Consider the following 22911-nt stretch of genomic DNA (forward strand, 5'->3'; position numbering starts at 1 on the left):
ATCAATTGAACCCAGAGTGACTCTAAGTGTTTGCTGGCTTGCCTCCTTTTGCCAAAGTCTCAGGGACATAAAAGACTTAGAACCCCCATGTTCCAACCTCTGGGCTCATCTGCTTTTGAGTCTCTCCAGCTAAGTCTTGCCACCTCTGTCCTGGACCCTTGGAAGTTGACCTAGGGGCTTGCTCCATTGGAACTGCTGCATCCTCTGCTGCAATTGCAGAATTGCTGCACCAGCACTGATGCGGGAATCGGCGTATCGCACTCTGACCTGCTGCATCGTATCCGGAACCACCCCTTCAGAAGAAGTATTTGAATTCTTCTACAATTTCGAGTCTCAGACCTTCCACTCTCATCAAAACCAGTGTGCTTTCATTATCTGATTTATTACCATCACTTGGGTTTTGCCTAAGTTTATACGTGGTGAAGAAGTTGCTTGTGGTGTTTATCAGATGTTGCAGGCGAATTGACGTACGGCTGATTAGTACGAGGTTGTTGGCGTACAGCATATTCGAGAGGGTGAAGCCTCCCAGATTAGGGCCGCGGTGGTGGCAATGATCCAGTTCAGACGAGAGATCTGCCATGAATAGATTAAACAGAGTCAGACCCAATAAGCAGCCTTGCTTCAGCCCCTTTGTTGTTAGTGTTCTCCTCGAAAAGCAGTGCCGGCACCCAACTTTATTAGTATCCATGTGTCACTGTGGAGTAAAATCAGCTGATACAGCAGTCTTGTATTGATTTTTATTTTAGATAGTTTTGACCAGAGTTTCTTCCTGTCGATATCGTCAAAGGCAGATGTATAGTCTATAAAGCGAACGTAAAGCGGTTTGTTGATGTTTTTAAAGGCATCTCTTAGAAGCGATAGGGCCCATATAAATTGCTGGCACCAGGCACCCTCAGAGCAACTCTTCAGTACACTGCTGGACCTGTGACTGACTTCAGAAAGAATGCATGACCCCCAGAGGACTTCCCTGCTGCTTGGAGGGCTGCCTTGCTGCTTGAAGGAGAAATGGACCATCTCCTTGAACTCAGGACTACAAGAAGTGATTCCAAGGGCTAGTTGGCTGGCCTTTGTTGCCACCATTAAATTGTGGGATACATCTGTGTACATTAAAGCTCAACCCACTCTTCTGTTGATTTGGAAACAACTTAAAACCTGCCCCTTTTTCCCAGGCCCTGCCCCTCTAGTACATCTTCTCTGTTATCTATACAGGCTTGTTTTCACTTACATCATTTCAGAAGCTAGCACTCGGATGCCCTCTGGCAATCGAGCGATTTTCAAACCATCAATATCAGTATCCTGTGTATGCTACAGGGACATAGCAAGCTCCTGAGACCTTGAATCTTGCACTTGGACGATGCTGCTGGTGTGAGTCCTTACCTCCACCCCCCCCCCCCCCGACCCCCTTACAAGTGATGGTGTGGAAGAAGCCTGTGCCAAATCGCAAGGTAAGCATTTGTTACATTTTTTAATCAGACCAGATTGCATCTTCCTTGCTTTTTGTGGTTGTGGAAGTGGCCTTCGGGTATCGCTTGGTCCTGTAGTAGACCGGCTCAGACAACGTTCTTCTCTCTCAAGATTTCTTATAAAATAAACAAGGTGGAGATCCGGGTGCTGAATGTTGCTGGCAGGGAGCAGATAAAAACCACCTTCCAGCCAAGCAGACGTCCATGGAATATACAGAACACAGTTCCTGGGACAATGTATATGGATGTTGATTTCATCTTGTTTTATTCAGCTCTCTTAACCCAGTGCATTTTATTTAACGCTAATTCTCTACCCAAGATCCCAGATACACATTTTATATGTATGAACTAAAATGAATGCTTTATATAAAACCTTACTAAAATAGTGGTGAGAAAACTGCCTTTAAGGAAATATTCAGGGACTATTTTCCCCCGTTTGCTTATGTGTTCTGTTGGACCTGGCCCTTTTAGCAGGATCACCCCTAAATTTTTTGCCTTTTAATATGACCTGATGATAGTTGTTTTTGGCTTGTGCGCACTTTAGCACTGTGTCGCAGTGTAAGTGTGTGCACACTCTGAGTGCGTGTAGTGAGATTGGCCTACCCTCCCATAGGAATGCATGGGGGAGATTGTGGTCCATGGTAATTCCTGGTGTGAGAGGAGTGCAGGGGCGAGTTTGGTATGTGCAAACTCGTGAGAATAAATGCTGCGCAATGGTGTGCGCACATTTATTGTGACTGATGGAGAAGAGCCACTTTTAGAAGTGTGCTGTGTGTCTGCCTGCCTGATGTGGAATGCATGTCTGGCTTGTGATTGACAGGGGCTGGATGGTTGGCTTGGCTCCAGGAGCCAGGATGGGTCTTTCCGGTGGTAAATAGAGAGATCTGCATGTAGATGGGAGGGAGGAGTTGCACCTGGGAACTGAAGAGGGCTGTGCCTTTCCTCCACAGCGCTGGCTCCGCCCCCTGTGGTACGTCTGAGCACCTAGCCTCCACCTGACAATAGAGAGAGGAGCTGAGCACAACAAAGTGCTCCAAAGCTCCCCCAAACCAGTTGCATCTGGTTTCCCCCCTACCCTGCACCTTTGTGACATAGGAAATCTGTGTATAAGAAGGGGCTGTGATCCCATGAAAAAATGTTCTCTCTTGTTCCCAACTTAAGGGGGGCCTGCTGCTGCTGCTGAGTGCCAGAAGGAACTGCCACTAGGGACTGCCTCCCAGCTGGAGGGCCCTGTGAGCTGGCCTGCCTGGGCCCAGCCCTTGCCCCCCTTCATCCCACAAGACTTTCCCTGGACTTGGGGGGGCTGCAGCGCCTGTGAGCGCTTTATTTTTCCTTCTGAAACAGCGCTTGACCTTGGTGCTGGAACGCTGTGTTTATACCCCCAGGAGGACGGCTGGCGGCCTGCAGCGTGAAGCTTCACTTTGTGGGATTCCCCCCGCAATTGCTACTCCTCAAGCAGGCGCCCACCCTGCATCTCTGTACTGAAAAATCCAAGCGGGAGCCCACCCTGCGTTGGTGCTGCTGACTGGTGCTAAAAACCGAGCTGGAGCCTACCCCGCATCGGTAACTCCATAGCGGGTGCCTACTCCGCATTGTGTGCAGTTTTTTGCCCCTAGCGGGAGCCTACCCCGCATTGTGCCAGGAAGGAAAACACAAAGCACTGCCGCGACCCAAAAGAATCAGGAAGCCAGGCAACCTGTGTTGTGATGTGGGCGGGGCCACGAGAAAAGAGGTCGACGGGAGTCTACCCTGTGCTCCGGTGCCCAAAGGAGAAGTGAGCCGGTCGGTACTCAAGCAGAGCTGGGCCGGTGTCCCGGGAAGCGCTGTATTGAGAGACCTAGGCGGAAGCCCACCCCGCACTAGGATGTGCTGGCCGGGTCGGGAAGCAGCCTGTCCGGCAGCAGGGCTCCCATGCACTGAGGAGAGCCCCGCAAGTGCTGCAGCGATCTAAGAAGTGAGGCGGAGGGGGCCCGGGGCACATTGTCAGTGGCTGCCCCCGCCCATACCAGTGGGAAGCTGCCACGTTTAGGCCTAGACTCTTGCGCACCTTTGCTTTCGCTGCCTAGGCAGCGCGCCTGACTATTGTTGAACATAGGGCATCGGAGCCCTGTGAGAGGCTGGTTGGCCTGGGGAGTGTTTTCCTGTGCTGTGCCCCCGCCTGGGCACACTGTGTTTAGGATGGTAAATGCATAATGAATTTATACTGTGATGCCTAGTACGTAATGTGATTTAGGCTTAAGGTGACTCTTGTGCAAGGTGATTTGTGCATACTGTGTTTATGATGGTAATTACCTGATGCCCATGTTATTTATGTGTAATGTATTTATGCCGTTTTATACCTCTAAATCTGTTTTATGATTAGGAGGTTGTTTTGCATATTATGTTTATGCTAGTGAGGTTATGTTTCACTGTATGAGTTAGGCCTAATGTGATTCTTGCCTCAGGTGTTTATGCCTACAGTGGTTGCATATTGTGTTTTAGGCCTAATATGTTTTATGCCTAATGTGATTATTATTGCATAGTGTGTTCCCAACTTTTACCAGTAGTTACTGGTTGTGCTCTACATTTACCATTTGTGCTAAATTTACAACTGATGATTTGTGATTGTTCTGACAGTGGCCCAATTAGCCCTGTCAGGTGTATATAATCCCCTGCATATACTGCCCAGTGCCAGTTGGCACAGTGTAAATTGTGTGATTATGATCTAATGTATTTATTTTAATACAAAGGCTATTTTTGATATATAACCTTGTGTGGAGTTCCTTTTGTGGTGTGCCTAGTGTGTTGCTGTTGTGTGTGTGTGTGTTGCGCAAACGCTTTACACATTGCCTCCGGGATAAGCCTGACTGCTCGTGCCAAGCTAACAAGGGGGTAAGCATGGGTTATCTTTGGCGTGTAACTCCCCAGCCCTGACTAGAGTGGTGGTCTCTGCCTGGCTTTGGCGCAAGCCTTAGCCAACCAGAGATCCCCTTTCTTACATGTTCATATTATGTGTTTTTTTTAGCCAAGACCTCCAAATATGTTTTTTGAAATACTGTTTTCTTTTTTTTTTACTTTTCATCCAGGAATTGAAAAGAAGACAACTAGCTGAAGCTGCAGAAAAAAGACAGATGGAAGTAAGTTAATAGGGGACATGCTGTTAAGTAGCATCACACCTAAAACCAATTTCTTCAAAGATTTTCTATTTCCATATGTATTATGTGTGTGTCTTTTTATAGGCCACAATTCAACTGTGAAAGCGATGAGGCTCTTTTATTCCTTAGAATTGGTCTGACTGGAGTTGCCCTGATTTAGTCATTTGGAAATTGTCCCAGTATGATAAAGTTCTTATGCAGTTGTATAGAGACTCGTTTGAGGTACATGGAAAGATCTGCCATTTCTTTTAACCGCATGCGCGCTAGCTGGTTTTCCCGCTGTGCGCTGAAATTTGAAAATCGCGGCTTTTGTGACAAAGCCAGCTCATCATGCGCGCAGCGCAGGTAACGCCCATGACGAGTTGGCTTTGTCATCCGCATCGAAGGGGTTAATATCTTATATTCTCAAGTCAAGGGTAACCCAAATGTCATGCGGACTTCGGTATTAAAACAAAGCTTGAATAAGCGTTTACATGGAACTCATAAATGCAGTATACAGTCACTTCAGACATTAATCTGCCTTTGTTATGCACTGTCCTCTCCTGGTGTACTTTCTCCATGATGTTTTTCTTATATTTAATACAATTTTTAACCTAACTTCAGTGTTTTAGTAAGTCTGTCAGGATGCCGCCCAGATTATGTATTTTATTTTAGAATGCGTTCTTTTACAGTTTTACTTTTTGGAAACAAATAAAGATATCACTATTAAAGTTTACTGAAAGACAGCAACTTTATTGTCATGATTATATCAAGAGAAAACCAGCATGTAAGAATTACTTTCAAGAAACTTAGTTGAATTTAGTTTGCCTAAGAATGAAGTTAAATAAACAGAATTGAAGAATCAGTGTAAAGTGACGTACCATAACCAAGAAAAAGGTGGGAAAATAGTGTGTGTAGTACAGGTATGTTGGTAGTATCAGACAGCCATATACAATATTAGTATCTAAAGAATACAGGTACTCTATGGAATGCTCTCATAGTGTTCTGGCTAACAAATGGTCTGTCTGTTGCAGTGTTGACAGCATTTCGACCCTGTTGAAGCATAAAAGAGTCTCTTCAGGACTGGGGTTGACCTGGGGAAGTAATTAAATGGGCAGACCATTTGTTTTTCAAAGCACTACGTGAACCTATTTTTGTGTTCTTCTATTCTTCAGAAAATAATATTGATTATAGCTGTCTGATACTACCAATATACCTGTACTACCTGCAATTTTTTCACAACTTGTTCTTGGTTATGGTATGTTACCACGGGTGTAGGGAACCTCTACACTTTAACCACTTGAGCGGAGGCTCCCACTTAGCCCGATGAGCTTGGAACTGGGTCCACATAAACATTTACTTGTCTATGGGACTCTTATGTCTGCAGACTAAATGCTGATAAACAGCACCGCTAGGAAATATCATGAGAGAAGATTATGAGATTTCAGCTGGCATGCACAGGAAGGAAACACATAAAAAAAAAATAATGCAGAGAGGAAAACATTGGAAAACAATGAGCATGACAGAGAAAGATATGAAATAAAAAGTAAGGCAGAGAGAAAAAAGATGGGTAGATACAAAGGGAAAAAAGAACGGAAGGAGAAAGGAAGGGGAGACTGGAAGGAAAGAAGGAAAATTAATTGAAGGTTCTAAGAAAGGTGAAAGGATTAAAGGGGGAACGAATTTGTGGATGGAAGAGTGAAAGGTTTGAATGGTGAATATGTGAGCCAATAAAGAAAAAGAATTGATGGATGGTTAAAAGGCAGATGGATTCATGAACATATTGATGGGTGGATGGGTGAAAACATTAATGGGCCAATTGGTGGTAAGATGTAAAGGTGAAGGTATGGACAGATCGATGGATGAATGGTTGGATAGATGAAAGGAGAGTGAAAGGAACTCTACTTAGGAGGGTTGTATTTCACACCGTGGGTCTGATAACAAGCAAGATATTTTAATTTTCTGGCTACTTCCCTGTATGTCACTTGGGGTAATGCACACTTTATACTAATTGTTCAATTCCGTTTATTTTACTGCATTCATATGCACAATAAATTCAACCCAATTGTTTGAAAGTAATTCCGACATGATGTTTTCTTCTTGATTTAATCATGACCGTGATTTTGCTGTTTTTATGTATACTGCATATATGAATTCCATGTGAGCAATCACTTCAATATCATCATTGAATGAATGTAATAAACTTTAGGATAGTTTTCTGTTGTCATCATACGTGGAGGGTACATGCCTTGGGAGCATTGAATTTAGATTGTAATAAAAAGAATTACTCATGATTTAACACACAGCAGTTTGCTTAATATAGAAAAGACTTCAGGTCGGGACAGGGAAGAATGTTTTTTAGGGCATGCCGCCAGCCTGTCACTACAGGTTTGTAATAGTTTCTCACTTTTCATAGCGTAGTTGGCTCTTACTTGGATGTGGATACAAAGAGCGTATGCTAGTCCCTATTTATCTTAGTCACAGGGCTTCTTACAGTGTTTGAATGGCCTCATCAAATTTAAGTCAGTGTTGTGAGCTGCAACAGTGTAAGTTTGCTGTTCTGGAGAGTTATTACACAACATCCTGATACAGTGTGACAATTTATTTAAAGGTTTTATCTAGCTCTGGCTAGACTTGGGGGTATCTGAGGGAATAACACAATTGTTCATAACGTGGAATTCAAAGAGGGTTAGATTAAAAAGGGCAAATCAAGTAAATTAAATTTACATATGTCAGAGAGCAATCTACATAAATAAAATGGATACAGAATCATATTATGTACAGTAACACGAGAAGGAGGTAAGCTTCATGGTGGGAGGAGTAGAACAAGTGAGAAATGAATAGGATTATGGACCCCAATATTTGTTGAGCATCTGCAGTTTGAGGTCATTTTTAAAGCTGATGTTATGTTATTTATACTTATAGAGCGCACGGTTACCCTGGGGTGTCCTGGCGCTAAGTACTGGTTACCTGGAGGGGCTGATAATGTGCTACTGAGAAAAGAGCCATGTCTTTAAGCATTTACGGAAAGAAAAAAGGACCGGGGCATTTCTAAGCTGAAAAGGGAGCTCGTTCCAAGCTCTAGATGCACAAAGAATTCATGGCCAGATATAGGTGGCTAAATACAGGTCAGTAACGCCGAAATTCAGTAAATTTCAGCATTACCGACCAGTATTTAGCCATTCCTAATGTAGATAAGGAATCGGTAAATAAAGAATCGGTAAATACCGATTCCTTAATACCGATTCCTTATTGCTCTTGCATTTAAGGAATTCGGTAATACCGTATCGCTAATACTGAATGTCTTCACATTCATTCCTATGGGCCTCCATGCCCATAAAAATTAATGGGTAGGTATTGCTTATTATCAAATCTCAATTACCGATTCGGTAATAAGGAATATTAAGGATTCAGTATTTTTTTTACTGAATCTTTACTTACATAGGAAACACTGATTTCTTAATAGCGAATCAGTAAAATTTGCTATTAAGAAATCTGATTTACCTACATCTGGCCCAAAGCATCTACCTCCCAATTGTTTTTTTTGAAAGAGGCAACTTGCACTTGTTTAGCACCAGTTGATCGTAGCATCCTGTCTGGAACATACCATTGAAGTTTACGTCTGAAAAACTCAGGACCTGTTCCATTAACGGCCTTAAACACAATACACAAAGCCTAAAACACAGGTCTTTAGAGAGGGCATGCCAGATGTTAGGGGCGTTTCTGGAGAAAGAGCTAGATTGTGTGGATTTCTTTTGTAACAGAGGTGGGACAAGGATGAGAGCGTTGGTGCTCCTCAGTGGACTGGAACAGCCCGCTTTGTTGAGTTTGTTAGTGAAATACAGTTGGCATTTTTATGAAGGGCTTTGTGTGTAATGCATGCAATCTTGTAGGAGGATCTTCCTTCGATGGGGAGCCATTTTAGGGCTTCAAGGGAAGATGTGGTCAAAACGTTTGAAGTCAAAGATTACCCTGTCCGCAAGGTTGAGCACAGATTTGAGTGGGGCTAGGTGAACTTTAGGAGTTCCGGAGAGGAATGCGTTACCATAGTCTGAGGACGATTTAAGTCGTCAGCTGGAATGAAGGGTTTAATTTTCTTAAGATGGCGGAGAGTGAAGAGTGCTCCTTTGGCCGCGTTTTTTATGTGGACATTAGGAGTTAGGCAGTTGCCATTGGAGATACCAAGAGATTTTACAGAGTTGGATTAGGAGACCAGACAGTTGAGGACATTAAGGTCAGAGATCCATGTTTGGATAGGTAGAGGATTGTTTTTTGGAGAGAAGAGAATGATTTCAATTTTTTAAGGGTTGAGTTTGAGATGATTGGAGCGGAACCAGGATTGTGTCTTTGACAGGATGTTGTTAAGATGCAGACAGGGACACATCCCATGGAAAGCGAGGAGTTGATGATATTAGTCCAATAAGGGGCAATGATGTGCTTTAGCTCATGGACAAGGTTATAAAAGAGAGGGGGTCTTTAGTGTGAGAGGAAGGTTTGAGTTTAGAAATGATGGTAGAGACTTCAAGCTCAGTTATGTGGTGGAAATTATGCCAGGAGGCATTGTTTTTAAGTTGTGAGTTTGAAAGGCTGGTATTCGGAAGGGTAGTGGCAAGAAGGTGAGATAAGGAATCAGGGGGAGAGTTATTAGGGAGGGTGATTTAGAGTTAGAGTCAGTGGTAGGTGGGGGTTGGGAGAGATCAGAGTTACAAGGAAGGATTGATCTATTTTGGCGATTTTTTTCGGAGAAGAAGTTTGCAATTTCTTCGCATTTTTTAGTTGAGGCCATCAATTTAGGAGGGGCCGAAGATGTTTGGTTTCAAACTATGTTGAATGGCTCTCTGGATTTGTTTTTGGTCCGATCAAGTTGTGTGCGGAAGAAGAAGGCTTTTTCAGAGAAAATGTGTTTCTTGCTAGTGGATCTAGTGGATCTGAGGAGGACAAGATAGGCGGGAGATGGGTTTTGTCTCCATGTTCTTTCAGTTAGTCTAAGTGCACTTCTTTTGTTGTTGAGTTTTGAATTGAACTACGATTTGGATGGAATATTTCTTCAAGTTCTTAGTTTAGATGGATCAATTTGGTCTAAGACATCAAAGACGGTTTAGTTTTATTAAAATGCTTGGTGAGTTTGTTAGCATTTTGGGAGAGAGGGGTAAGAAGAAGTTGTTCTTTGGGTATAGACTCCAGTTCCTGGGGGGGGTGTGGGGGGGGATACAATTAAGATTTCTGGTTCATTTCTTGGATTGGATGTTTTTGTTGGGGTTGGGGGGGGGGGTGGAGCCTTGGTGGTTATTGAGGACAGAATGAGGTTAGGATCAGACCAGTTGTGGGGATGATGTTAGAAAGGGAGGCCAAGTCATTGTTGGCTATGATGTCGTCAAGACTAGCCCCTTTGGTGTGGGTTGGAGAATGGCAGAATTAATACAATAGAACTATGAAATCAACAGGTGCATCTTTGTAACAATTCTTTTTTTGTAACTCTTCATCACATTTTTAGGTCTCGTAGACCTATTGCTGCCAAATTGCCTCTGAAGCGACCTTCACAGGTGGACGAGCGCCGATATCCCAGCGTGAACGCGCACGCCCAGCCCCCGGAGCCGTGCACATCTCCGATCTCAGTCAGCCATGCCTCTCTCAGTTCTCAGTTGCGCGCACACACACACACACTCTGCATACACACACGCAGGCACACACACACTGTATACACACACGCAGGCACACACACTGCATACACACACCCTCACCCCCCCCCACCCCCACCCCACCCCCACCTACTCACGGGCACACACACACAGTCACACACGCGCATCCACACACTCGAATCCACACACTCGAAGTGCCCATCTCCTGTCTCGCTAGCCTGATGCACCAAAAACACAGTATTTACACGCCCCCCCCCCCCCCCCCCACTCACCGGGCTGACTCAGGAGTCCCCCGCTGCTCTCGAGGCCGGTCTTTCCTCCTCAGGTGTGCAGGGTTAGCGGCTCAGGCTCGGCAACAGCAGGCGACGCAGAAGGTGATGACGAGCTCCCTAGACGTCCGATGTGAATGCTCACGGCGTGACTTGCTCACGTACAGCTGAGGTGCATGCTCACGTCGTTATCCTTCGCTTGTATTTATTTCATTTCGCGGCCGCAAATGCTTGTGCGGCCGCCAATGCTTGTTATGGACCAGCGCTTACTTTTCCTCCACAGCTTTTGACCCAGAGCAAGAGGGAGTAAAACACACAAGAAGGAAAGAAGGGGGTGGGGCGGGGAGAACGACGGTAAAAGTGAACTGGAGCGAGAGCAGGCATATGTAAGATTGAGACAGAGAGGCGGGTGGTGCCTGGTAATGGATGAATGAGACATGAGGTGGTGTCGAGACCACGCTCCACTGGTATTTGGCAACTCAACATTCGATAGCGTGTGCCGCGTGTTTCTGAGCAAACCGTCTGGCCCCGGCACTTATTATTTTACAAATTAAGCCCCGTGGATTACTAGTGCAACACTGTGTAATGTCGGTTGGTGCAAATGTTTCTTGGTAACTGGAACAATATTGTGCAGCACCCGCGCATAATTGCCAGACAGTGGTGCAATTGGCATGGCCTGGCCCGAGGAAGCGTGCGAGGGACACACAATGGGACATTTGATTCTGAAGGCCTCTGCGAGAGCCGCATATCCCGCCTTCCTGTCTGCTCGCGGGGTGTCGCACAGAGCTGTCATTGAGGTGAGGCCTGGTCTAAGAGGACATGCTAAGCATACCGCCGAGGCCAGTCACGCATGGATGTATTTCGGTGGCCGCTCCCAATGGATTCCCCGAGAACGTGAGAAGTGTTTGAAGCGGTCTATTTTTAAGAGACGTCAGTAATAACTTGGCAGCAGGCCGGCCCATCTCCAAGCCCAGCGAGGGTCAGATGACACGAGGCACCTTGCTTGCAGGCTTGGTCCAGTGGCGAAGCTGCCCATACGAAGTAACCTGTGATCTCCAACCTAACTTCTTCAATGGACTCCTTCAGCTACGCTTGCTGAGCAAAATCTCCCAGCTGCCGGAGCAGTGATGTGCATGACAGACTTTCTAGTGGATAGGAGCTGAATCAGATTGCCAGAATGCCGGACGAAACAGGTACATGGTGGGAGGGGCGGCCTGCTTGCTGATTTGGACACAGACTGATTTGATTTTTTTGTTTTTTCACCTGTTTTCAATTTGTTTCAGCCCTGAGCAATACACTCTTATGGGAAATGGGAGACTTGAGGGGGTGGGGGTCCTAAGTGCATCCTTTTGCTGAGCACCTGTACGTAGTCAATGTTTTTGATAGTTAGTCCAAGCGATGGCGGCGTTAATCTTTAAGGGCAAAGTACTACTGTATTCCTAATGCTGGGGGAACATTTGTGTTTGTAAGAAAGAGCTATCCCGAGTCTCAATTTAATTGACAAAATACAAGTTTTTCCGAACTTTTGACTTTCTCAAAACTGTTTCATAATAGGACTAACATGTGGGATAATTTAACACATTTTGGGCGTGCTACAAAAAAAAAGACTCATTCATTTTATTTTTAGTGATATTTTCGGTTGTGCTAATATAGTTTTACAGATATGTGCCAACATGTGTGGACTTTGCTAACTACAACCGCATTATGTGTGTAATGCTGGAGTCGGGGCAGTCCTTCTTGATACTTTCTACAGTCTGTTGTAAAGATGAAGCCCTTATTTGAGCATTAGAATTCATCATGAGCATATTAAAAGTAAAAGATTTGATAAATGTCAAGGCTATTTAAGTTCACGAATTTCCTTATGTATAAATGTTCTTACTTACCAGAGGCTATGGTCTTTGGGTGCTAATTAATTGAAAAAGGCCTGCGATTTAAAGTGAATATTTAGCTTGTAAATTATTGTAAATAACGTTTTAATGAATTAGGAGTGTTCAACACTAAATAACAAACTAACAACAAACGTCACATCAGACATGTATAATCTAGGCCTGTAAAAACGCAAAGGATATTTTTCTTCTTCCCTTTTACATTTTCTGTGTGTTCTTAAAAATCTGAGCTGGCTCTACATGCCCCACAGTTCAATGGAGTGTAGACACAAAACATGGAGGTGCACTACCATTTTTAGACTTCACCTGCATAGCTCTTACGCTGTTCTTGAGAAATCTATTGTTTCTAATATAAACTTACATCCCACCTCCTCTCTTTCCTGTGCGTGCCACTTACCTTACTTTCCTCCATTTCTATTGGCTGTAGCAGATTTTCCTGCATTTACCCATGCTTGTTCCTCGTCCCCTTCTCTTATCAGTTTCCCGCCGCCAAAATACTGCTAAAATCTGCTTTGGTGGAACTATATTTTCATAAAGTTTTGCCTTTTAATCTTGCAGCATATTTATATAACCATTTATCACCCAGGGAGATTAGGTGATTTGCATGGAACCACAGAATGTTGCGCAGCGCCGCAGAGACTCGAACCGGGATCACCAGCTCGCGAGTCAGCAGCCATGGATGCTGCTCCATGTCCTCTCCACTCCTGTGTTCCTTCTCCTTCCCCAGTTTCAGCATTGAGACATTCAAATATCCCTTTTATCCACTGTTTTTAGGTCTCATAGCGAAAACACAGCGCGTCAGCGCTGTGTCTCGCTAGAGATCTATTGTTAGCGACTGTGCTTCCCAGGAGACAGTCCCGGCCGCGCGCATCGCCTTGGAGCCGATTTGAAACTGGAACGCGCGCTGTGGCCAGGCGCTGTCTCCTGGGAAGCTCCAGCACCACACACGCATGCGCATACATACACACAAGCGCCCATGCACGCACGCACATACATACATACAGAGACACCCCCCCCCGACACATACACACACGCGCGCACACACACAAGTGCACCGAGGCCCCCCCTCCCCCGCCGTCACCGTCGCACACATACATACACACACGAGCATACACGCACACACACACACACACACAAGTGCACCAAGCCCCTCCAGCCTTTTGGAACTTACCTGGCCAATGTCGGGGACTCTTCTCTCAGCACGCGGCGCCCAACCTCCTGCTAGCGTGGCCCGGGGCTCCACACCGCTCACAGGAGCCCCGGGCCGCGAGACACATTGACTTCGCCTGCCTCCTCTTCCGGTCTGGACGTGGCCCAGCCCCCGTCACAGGCGACTGTGCCTGACTTCCAGGGCGGCCTCGGCGGGATTCCGGGGTGTACGGAGAGGTTTTCTGTTTGGTAGGTGTTTGTATCTATCTGATTGTATTTTTAGGTCTCGTAGCGACATGCGTGTGTGGGTCTCGCTAGAGATCTAAAAATACAATCAGATAGGAAGCAGAGATAATGTAATTGGAGAAAACGAGGCTTGGCTGCAGGGTGGGTCTGTCTCACCAGCGCTACATAAGGCAGCATCGAGTCTTTTATACATTGAGAAACTCCCGCTAAAACAATGGCTTGCGCAATAAAATCTTATGACTTGAATGTGTTTATTTATTCTGCTGACAAGGTGTCCTCTATTGCGTGTAAATAAAGGTGTGTCTACAGTTTTAGAGTCCACGCGCCAAGACTAGAATTATTATATTTCCGATTGTTTCTAGCCGAGCGCGTCACCTCAGAGCACACCATAAAAGACGGCACAAAACAGTCAGAGTACAAATTTCATCATCAGCGGATTCAAGTGTAAGGCGTGGCCGCCTGGTCCGTCAGGTAGGTGCGGCCCGTATGTCACTTGGTGCGTGCTCCCGGAGGAGTGCGTTCCATCCGGTTAAAGATATGTCCGTGACGTCGGCCTTCGCAATCTGTGGGTGGGTGGCTGCACCTGTGTAACTTCTTAGAAGCCGCTGTCAGCGTGCGCGCGTAAAGCGTAATGTGGGAAGCGGAAGTGGTATCACGTTCAGTGCTGCGTCTTCCAAGCAGAATACTTGCTGCTACATGCAGAAAGGAGCCAATGCATTTCCCTTCTGGGGAACAGGGGGTGAAGTCCTCCGTGCCAGCTGTGAATTTATCACAATGTCACATTCTCCTACGTATTTCTAATTTATGTTGTGCAACCTCTTAGTTGGTTGTCATATCGCAGGATTTCATGTCTGGCAGGCTCAAAGAGGCCCTGACTTTTTGGCCAGCGGCCATTTCATGCTGAAATGTGTAAAGCTGCACTATAGTATGCAAAGTTAGACTTGCAAGCTGAAGAATGCAAAAATGCAAATGCCTAGAAGCCAGGGCTGTCTTAATCTTAAATGGCTACAAATGAAATGGGACCACTTGGCATCTGATTGCATTTTGACATGTGTGGTTTTAATTTTCCCATACTTAACACGTTTTTAAAAATGCAAACAAAAAGTGGTGACTAAAGATGTTGTAGGACTGTTCCAGTGCTTCATTGGTAATTAAAAGAAAAACGAAGGTCCCCAAAATTCTTTTGAGGCTTGAATAAGAAGCAATTGCCTCAAGTTACCGCCTCTGCTGGAGGACCCAAACACCTCTGCTAAATGAGGAACTAAAAGAGAGATCAAACCCAGAGTTACCTATTTCCTGGTAATTCTTCATTTCTTGGTGGACTTTCAGGATCCAACTTGTAATGGGCTTGTTTATCCCCACCACTGCATGTATGCCTAGCCCAGGTATCGGTAACACCACAGAGCTGCCTATACATGCTTTTTTCTAACTCTTGAGGGAGAACTTCAGCTGGGGTGGGGAGGGGGGTCGGGTCGAAAATCTAGGCCATTTAGCAGACCACTCATAATGAGAGCTTAAGAAATGAGGAATTCCCACAGGAATCAGTGAATCTGGTTGTCTTTTCCATGGTAAATTCTCATTTTGGTTGGACTTTCACCAGGCTTGTTGGCTCCTTTTTAGCAACTCAAAACTCTGGGTGACCTATAAACGTGATTCAAATGAACATGGTACCAGCCCCTTAGGAATTAAGAGGCCTCTTATACTGAGGACCTTTGTTTGGAGTCTGCCACCCTTGAATGTAGCAGTCATAGCAGACAATAAAAACCACAACGGAGGTTTTCAGTATTTATAGGGTGTGGTAATTACTCGGGGACACCACCACTTCACTCGGGGACACCACCACACCACTCTGGGACACCACCACATCACTCAGGGGCACCACTCGTCACTCGGGGACACCACCACATCACTCGGGGGCATCACTCGGGGACACCACCACATCACTCGGGGACACCACCACATCACTCTGGGACACCACCACATCACTCGGGACACCACCACATCACTTGGGGACACGACCCACTTCACCCTTCCACCAACTCAATTACAATAACTTTTATTTAAGTATTAAAAAAATGAAAAGCCATTGTTATTTGTAATATCAATACATCTAAGTCATGTAAATACAACTCATATTGCATTACAAATGCTATAGGTGTCACATTTGCAAATGTTATAGCTATTGGCATTGTCATACACAATGCCAATAACTCAAACTTTAATGCTGCGAGACCTATTGCATTGCAAATGCTTGTTAGAAATAGCAGTGTGCAAAATACAGCTTACTCCACCAGACATCTATCAAGCACTGTTGTTTCCCCTTAAATATATAGGAGAATTGGTTTCCTAAAGTTATCCTCCCCTTCCCTCTCCAGTCTAAGGAACTCATCAATTAACTTGTCCCAGTCTGCCAAATTTGTGAATGTTTTCTAAGGCATGCACAGGCCAAGTATGCCTTATCTTCTGCAGCTGCACAGAAGTGCATTGCTCATGTCCACTCTATCATAGGCGGGGTGGTCACCGATCAGCATGTCCGTGTTATCTCCTTATTGGCCTTCATCAGACCCATTGTGACCAATTTCTTCCATGCCCAATTCCTGTACTATCCTGACAGTATCTACAGTAACACCATGCAGGAGTCCAAATCAAGTGGCAACCTGGTAATTTCAGCCTAGCGTAAGTAAATCTTTGTCTATTATCTGGATATCACCAGACAGTCATTTGCAATGCAATAGGTCTCTCATTATGAAAGTTTGAGCTATTGGTCTTGTAAATGACAATTTTGTTATTTATGTGTTGTTTTTGAAAATAGCTAAATTAATAGCTTTGTCATTTACAATTCTAATAGTTATAACTTTCGCAAATGTGACACCTATAGCATTTGTAATGCAACATGTTTTGTATTTACGTGACTTAGATGTATTGATATTACAAATAACAATGGCTTTTAATTTTTTTAAATAATTAATACTTAAATAAAATTGATTGTAATTTATAATGGCAATAGCTTAAACTTTTGTAAATAACTTTTGTGAAGATTATGTTCATTGTATTTTATTGTGACGAAAATCCAAGAACAGAAGTGAAATATTAACATCTTTTTGTGACATTTGTCATAAAGCGTGAAACATTAAGAGACCATATTTGAACCAGTGATGGTGTGGTTGCGCTGAGTGATGCTGTGGTTGCGCTGAGTGATGCTGTGGTTGCGCTGAGTGATGCTGTGGTTGCGCTGAGTGATGCTGTGGTTGCGCTGAGTGATGCTGTGGTTGCGCTGAGTGATGCTGTGGTTGCGCTGAGTGATGCTGTGGTTGCACTGAGTGATGCTGTGGTTGTGCTGAGCAATGCTGTGGTGGTGCTGAGTGGTTCTGTGGTGGTGCTGGGTGGTACTGTGGTGGTGCTGAGTGGTGCTGTGGTGGTTCTGAGTGGTGCTGTGGTGGTGCTGAGTGGTGCTGTGGTGGTGCTGAGTGATGCTGTGGTGGTGCTGGGTGGTACTGTGGTGGTGCTGAGTGGTGCTGTGGTGGTGCTGAGTGGTGCTGTGGTGGTGATGAGTGGTGCTGTGGTGGTGCTGAGTGGTGCTAAGTGGTGCTGTGGTGGTGCTAAGTGGTGCTGTGGTGGTGCTGAGTGATAATGTGGTGGTGCTGAGTGATAATGTGGTGGTGCTGAGTGATAATGTGGTGGTGCTGAGTGGTGCTGTGGTGGTGCTGAATGATGCTGTGGTGGTGCAGAGTAGTGCTGTGGTGGTGTTGAGTGATAATGTGGTGGTGCTGAGTGATAATGTGGTGGTACTGAGTGGTGCTGTGGTGGTGCTGAATGATGCTGTTGTGGTGCAGAGTGGTGCTGTGGTGGTGCTGAATGATGCTGTGGTGCTGTGGTGGTGCTGAATGATGCTGTGGTGGTGCTGGGTGGTGCTGAGTGGTGCTGTTGGGGTGCTGGGTGGTGCTGTAGTGGTGCTGAGTGGTGCTGTGCTGGTGCTGAGTGATAATGTGGTGGTGCTGAGTGATAATGTGGTGGTGCTGAGTGATAATGTGGTGGTGCCGAGTGATAATGTGGTGGTGCTGAGTGGTGCTGCTAAGTGATGTTGTGGTGGTGCTGTGGTGGTGCTGAGTGATAATGTGGTGGTGCTGAGTGATAATGTGGTAGTGCTGAGTGATAATGTGGTGGTGGTGCTGAGTGATAATGTGGTGGTTCTGGGGTTGTGCTGAGTGATGCTGTGGTTGGGCTGAGTGATGCTGTGGTTGCGCTGAGTGGTGCTATGGTGGTGCTGAGTGGTGCTGTGGTGGTACTGAATGATACTGTGGTGGTGCAGAGTGGTGCTGTGGTGGTTCTGAGTGGTGCTGTGGTGGTGCTGAGTGGTGCTGTGCTGGTGCTGAGTGGTGCTGTGGTGGTGCTGAGTGGTGCTGTGGTGGTGCTGAGTGATAATGTGGTGGTGCTGAGTGGTGCTGTTGTGGTGCTGTGGTGGTGCTGAGTGATAATGTGGTGGTGGTGCTGTGCTGAGTGATAATGTGGTGGTGGTGCTGAGTGATAATGTGGTGGTTCTGGGGTTGCGCTGAGTGATGCTGTGGTTTTGCTGAGTGATGCTGTGGTTTTGCTGAGTGATGCTGTGGTTTTGCTGAGTGATGCTGTGGTTGTGCTGAATGATGCTGTGGTTGCGCTGAGTGGTGCTATGGTGGGGCTGAGTGGTGCTGTGGTGGTGCTGAATGATACTGTGGTGGTGCAGAGTGGTGCTGTGGTGGTGCTGAGTGGTAATGTGGTGGTGCTGAGTGGTGCTGTGGTGGTGCTGTGTGGTGCTGTGGTAGTGCTGTGGTAGTGCTGTGGTTGCGCTGAGTGATGCGGTGGTTTTGCAGAGTGGTGCTGACTGGTGCGGCTGAGTGATGTTGTGGTGGTGCTGAGAGATAATGTGGTGGTGCTGAGTGGTGCTGTGGTTGTGCTTAGTGATAATGTGGTGGTGCTGAGTGATAATGTGGTGGTGCTGAGTGATGTGGTGGTGCTGAGTGATAATGTGGTGGTGCTGAGTGATAATGTGGTGGTGCTGAGTGATAATGTGGTGGTGCTGAGTGATAATGTGGTGGTGCTGAGTGAATCTGGGGTAGCGCTGAGTGATAATGTGGTGGTGCTGAGTGATAATGTGGTGGTGCTGAGTGATAATGTGGTGGTGCTGAGTGATAATGTGGTGGTGCTGAGTGAATCTGGGTTAGCGCTGAGTGATAATGTGGTGGTGCTGAGTGATAATGTGGTGGTGCTGAGTGATAATGTGGTGGTGCTGAGTGAATCTGGGGTAGCACTGAGTAATAATATGGTGGTGCCGAGTGATAATGTGGTGGTGCTGAGTGATAATGTGGTGGTGCTGAGTGATAATGTGGTGGTGCTGAGTGATAATGTGGTGGTGCTGAGCGATAATGTGGTGGTGCTGAGCGATAATGTGGTGGTGCTGAGCGATAATGTGGTGGTGCTGAGTGATAATGTGGTGGTGCTGAGTGATAATGTGGTGGTGCTGAGTGATAATGTGGTGGTGCTGAGTGATAATGTGGTGGTGCTGAGTGATAATGTGGTGGTGCTGAGTGAATCTGGGGTAGCGCTGAGTGATAATGTGGTGCTGAGTGATAATGTGGTGGTGCTGAGTGATAATGTGGTGGTGCTGAGTGATAATGTGGTGGTGCTGAGTGATAATGTGGTGGTGCTGAGTGATAATGTGGTGGTGCTGAGTGAATCTGGGGTAGCACTGAGTGATAATATGGTGGTGCTGAGTGATAATATGGTGGTGCTGAGTGATAATGTGGTGGTGCTGAGTGATAATGTGGTGGTGCTGAGTGATAATGTGGTGGTGCTGAGTGATAATGTGGTGGTGCTGAGCGATAATGTGGTGGTGCTGAGTGATAATGTGGTGGTGCTGAGTGATGCTGTGGTGGCGCTGAGTGATGATGTGGTGATGCAGAGGGCAGAAAGACACAAAAATGAGTCTAACAGAGGGCAGAAGGGCAGAAAAACAAGGGGAAAACGAGTCTAACAGGGGGCAGAAAGTCACAAAACTTGATTCTAACAGGGGGCAAAAAGGCACAAAAAACCAGTCTAACAGAGGGCATAAGGGCAGAAAAACAAGGGAAACTAGGGAGCTTAGTTGTACCTTTAGAAAGGAAGCGAGGACCTATGAGAGACCTAACTAGTACAAGAGGACTTGTATTTCCTGAAGACAGAAGCCTATTACCGGAGAGGACGATAGCAATGACAATGAAGTTGATACCTTGATCTAAGGTTAGTAAAGAGTCTCAATTGTTATCAAATCGAACGCACGATGTCTGTAGAGGAAAAAGGCGGAAAACATAAATATGCTAATTATCGTGCCATAACGATTAATAATACGTCAGAACAACAAGGTGTAATAAGAGATCAATATGAAAATAATAAATAATTCTACGATAACAATGGGCGTGCTGGAGGCGGCATTCCGCTTGTGAGTGATGTCAAGGGGGTAGACATGAGCAAGGTGGCAGTTGCAAGGTAAAGGTAGTGAAACTGACCATAGCAAATGATGATTCGATAAGATAGGCATCCCTGAGTTTGATGCGTGGAAAATCTATGCGTTCTGAATGAGCGGCGTGCAGTAGCTCAGTCGGCTGCATTTACGTAAACTCTGGGCCGGAAGGCAAATGCCAGTAACAGACGGTTGCCGTAAACTGACATGACAGGGTCACGGTAAAGACCCGATCGGCATGAGTCAGCTGATACAACTGATTTAGCCTAGTAGATCCAGTATGGTGAAAATAAAGACCAATTACTGGGGTCAAAAATAACAGACAATGTCGAGGGATAAAAAGGAAAAAGAATATGGATGTGCAAAAAAATATTTAGATAAATACTACGAGCTCATGGCAGGAAATGGGTCATGACCTGGGCCACATGGGGAGCACCCAGACAGGATCTGGATGAGCCAGAGGGCAGTGCATGTCACGAATACACTCAAACAAAACTCAATAGTAAAAGCCACAGGAGATGGCATACCCGAAGGACGATACGCCAAAATGCGAAAGCGTTCACGTATGGCGACAGGAAGCCTACGCAATAGTGTGTAGAGTCTAGTATAACACAGTAATATGGATCTAAATTGTACAATTACAGTAAATCGAGGGGCAAAAAGGGACGAAGAATAAAATGTGGGTGAAACATTATTATAACAAGCATTAGCGCTGCGCAGCTGTAAATGTGACGCCGCGCTGCAATAAAAAAAACAAGTCGGATGGGGTGGGGGGCGGGGGAGAAGGAGAGTGAGCGAGTGGGAGGAAAGCGCTGTCTCTCGACATTGCGTGGGCGGGGGGCGCATTCCTTTGAAGTGTGAAGCAGGCAGGCGGCTCGGGAAGCAAATGGAAAGCGCGTGCACGGACACGCATGCACTCGACGCAATCCGCCTTGTTTACCTTTCCTGGTTTCAACTCAATAGTCTCGACATCTGCAATGCACAGGCACATTGGCAGAGGTCGAGACCTAAAAAAGGTACTCTTGCCCACCACACATCTAGTGCATTTTGGTGAGGGGTTCCTTCCAGTCCTGTACAGGTGTGTTGGTGTAAAATATATTGTGTGAAAATATGTTAACTGAAGTTGATGTAGCCTTGCTGGACTCACAAGCTCTCTTGCATCCATTTTAGCCTCAACCTAGTCCTCCTTTTCAGTGACCCCAGATCACTCTCCCAGTGCTCTTTAAGTGACTGCATCGATTCTGGCAGGTTGACAATAAGCACTTTGTAAATGGAGGAGCTAAGCCCACCTCCCCTGCTAGTCAAACATCAGCTTAGATTCAAACAGATTAAATTGTGGCATGTCTAAGAGATATCGGGAGGATTTCTCTAGAGCCTGTTGGTGCTGAAGATCTCAAAAAAACATTATCCTATGAAGCACAAATTTTGTTTGGTGTTTCCCAAAGGACCTCATGTAGTAATACTCCCAGACCTCACCTAGAGTGGAGATCCCAATAGTATTTCTCTGAGCAAATTCGTTGAGCCATGGGGCCTCCAGTTGTGCGGTCCCATGCCTAATCTTAATAAGTCTACCATGCCGTTTTTTAGCCCTCAATGCTTTATGTCAACAATCAGTTAAGTTTCTGGTAACTTTGGGTATATGCTTAGAAGCCCGGTAGCAATATAAATGTGCAAGGAAGGTTGGTACGATGACCCAGGACACCTATAGTTGAATAGATGAGTAACCCCTATCGGCATACAGCCAATTATTGATAGGTAATAGTTGCAAGGTGTAATAATATTGTCGAATGTCCGTCATTCCGTCATTCCCAACCCCTCCATCATATAGGTTTTGCACACATTTATTGAATGCAACTCTGGCGGCCTCGCCACCCCATATAATTATTGATGACAGATTGTAGAGATGAGAGCAAATCCCTCCAGGAGGGCATATGTATAATTCTGGAGGATGTATAACCATTGGGACAGGGTGATCATTTTTAAGAGGGCCCGCGACCCGTTAACAGGGAGTGGGAGCTAACTGCAAGCATCAAGCTGGAAATGTAACTGTTGAAATATTGGCTCAATATTAAGGTCCTAGCAGGGTTTTGGAAATGGAGTAACATGTATCCCTAAAAATTTAAAGGTGGAGACCCACAGCAGGGTGCCCCAGTCTACCCCTCCCTCCGGAACCAGCGAGCAATTTATGGGAAGCAGCACTAATTTATCTCATTTGACCTTAAAGCTCAAATCTTCCCCAGATGTGCAAAGAATCTGCAATAAACTCGGGATAGTCTGCTCCAGGTATCATACATATATAAGGAGGCATCGTTGGCTTAAAAAGCTATATGATCCTCATGATCCTGATGTTCACGCATCCCCCAAAGTTGAGCATCCACACATATCCATTCTGCCAGCAGTACAACAGCCAACTCAAACAGAAGAGGAGAGAGGACATCCCTGCCTGCAGCTAGAGATCGTACCATTAACACGCACAGCGGCCAACAGGAGGTTAAATAAGAGGCGAGTCAAGGCGCAGAATTTTGGGCTGACATTCAGTTTTTCGAGGACGTCAATAGAAATCACTGCCTGTAGTTCTTTCACTCTTCTAGCAAAATCTAAGGCAACATATATGAGGCGCTTCTAGTGCTTTGTCCCCCTTCTTAGGCATAAAGCTATTTTGGTCCCAAGGAAC

General features: G+C 45.7%; 1 protein-coding gene across 1 annotated transcript in view; it reads left to right on the forward strand.

Moving 5' to 3' along the window:
• Positions 1-22911, forward strand: part of SVIP (small VCP interacting protein) — a 121599-nt gene that overhangs the window by 10574 nt on the left and 88114 nt on the right. Inside the window, exon 2 of the mRNA XM_086959493.1 lies at positions 4529-4579. Within this exon, the coding sequence (XP_086815619.1) occupies positions 4529-4579 (51 nt within the window). The remainder of the gene's footprint in view (positions 1-4528; positions 4580-22911) is intronic.

Source organism: Lissotriton vulgaris, chromosome 2_2 (genome assembly GCF_964263255.1).
Source record: "Lissotriton vulgaris chromosome 2_2, aLisVul1.2, whole genome shotgun sequence".
Classification (NCBI taxonomy): domain Eukaryota; kingdom Metazoa; phylum Chordata; class Amphibia; order Caudata; family Salamandridae; genus Lissotriton; species Lissotriton vulgaris.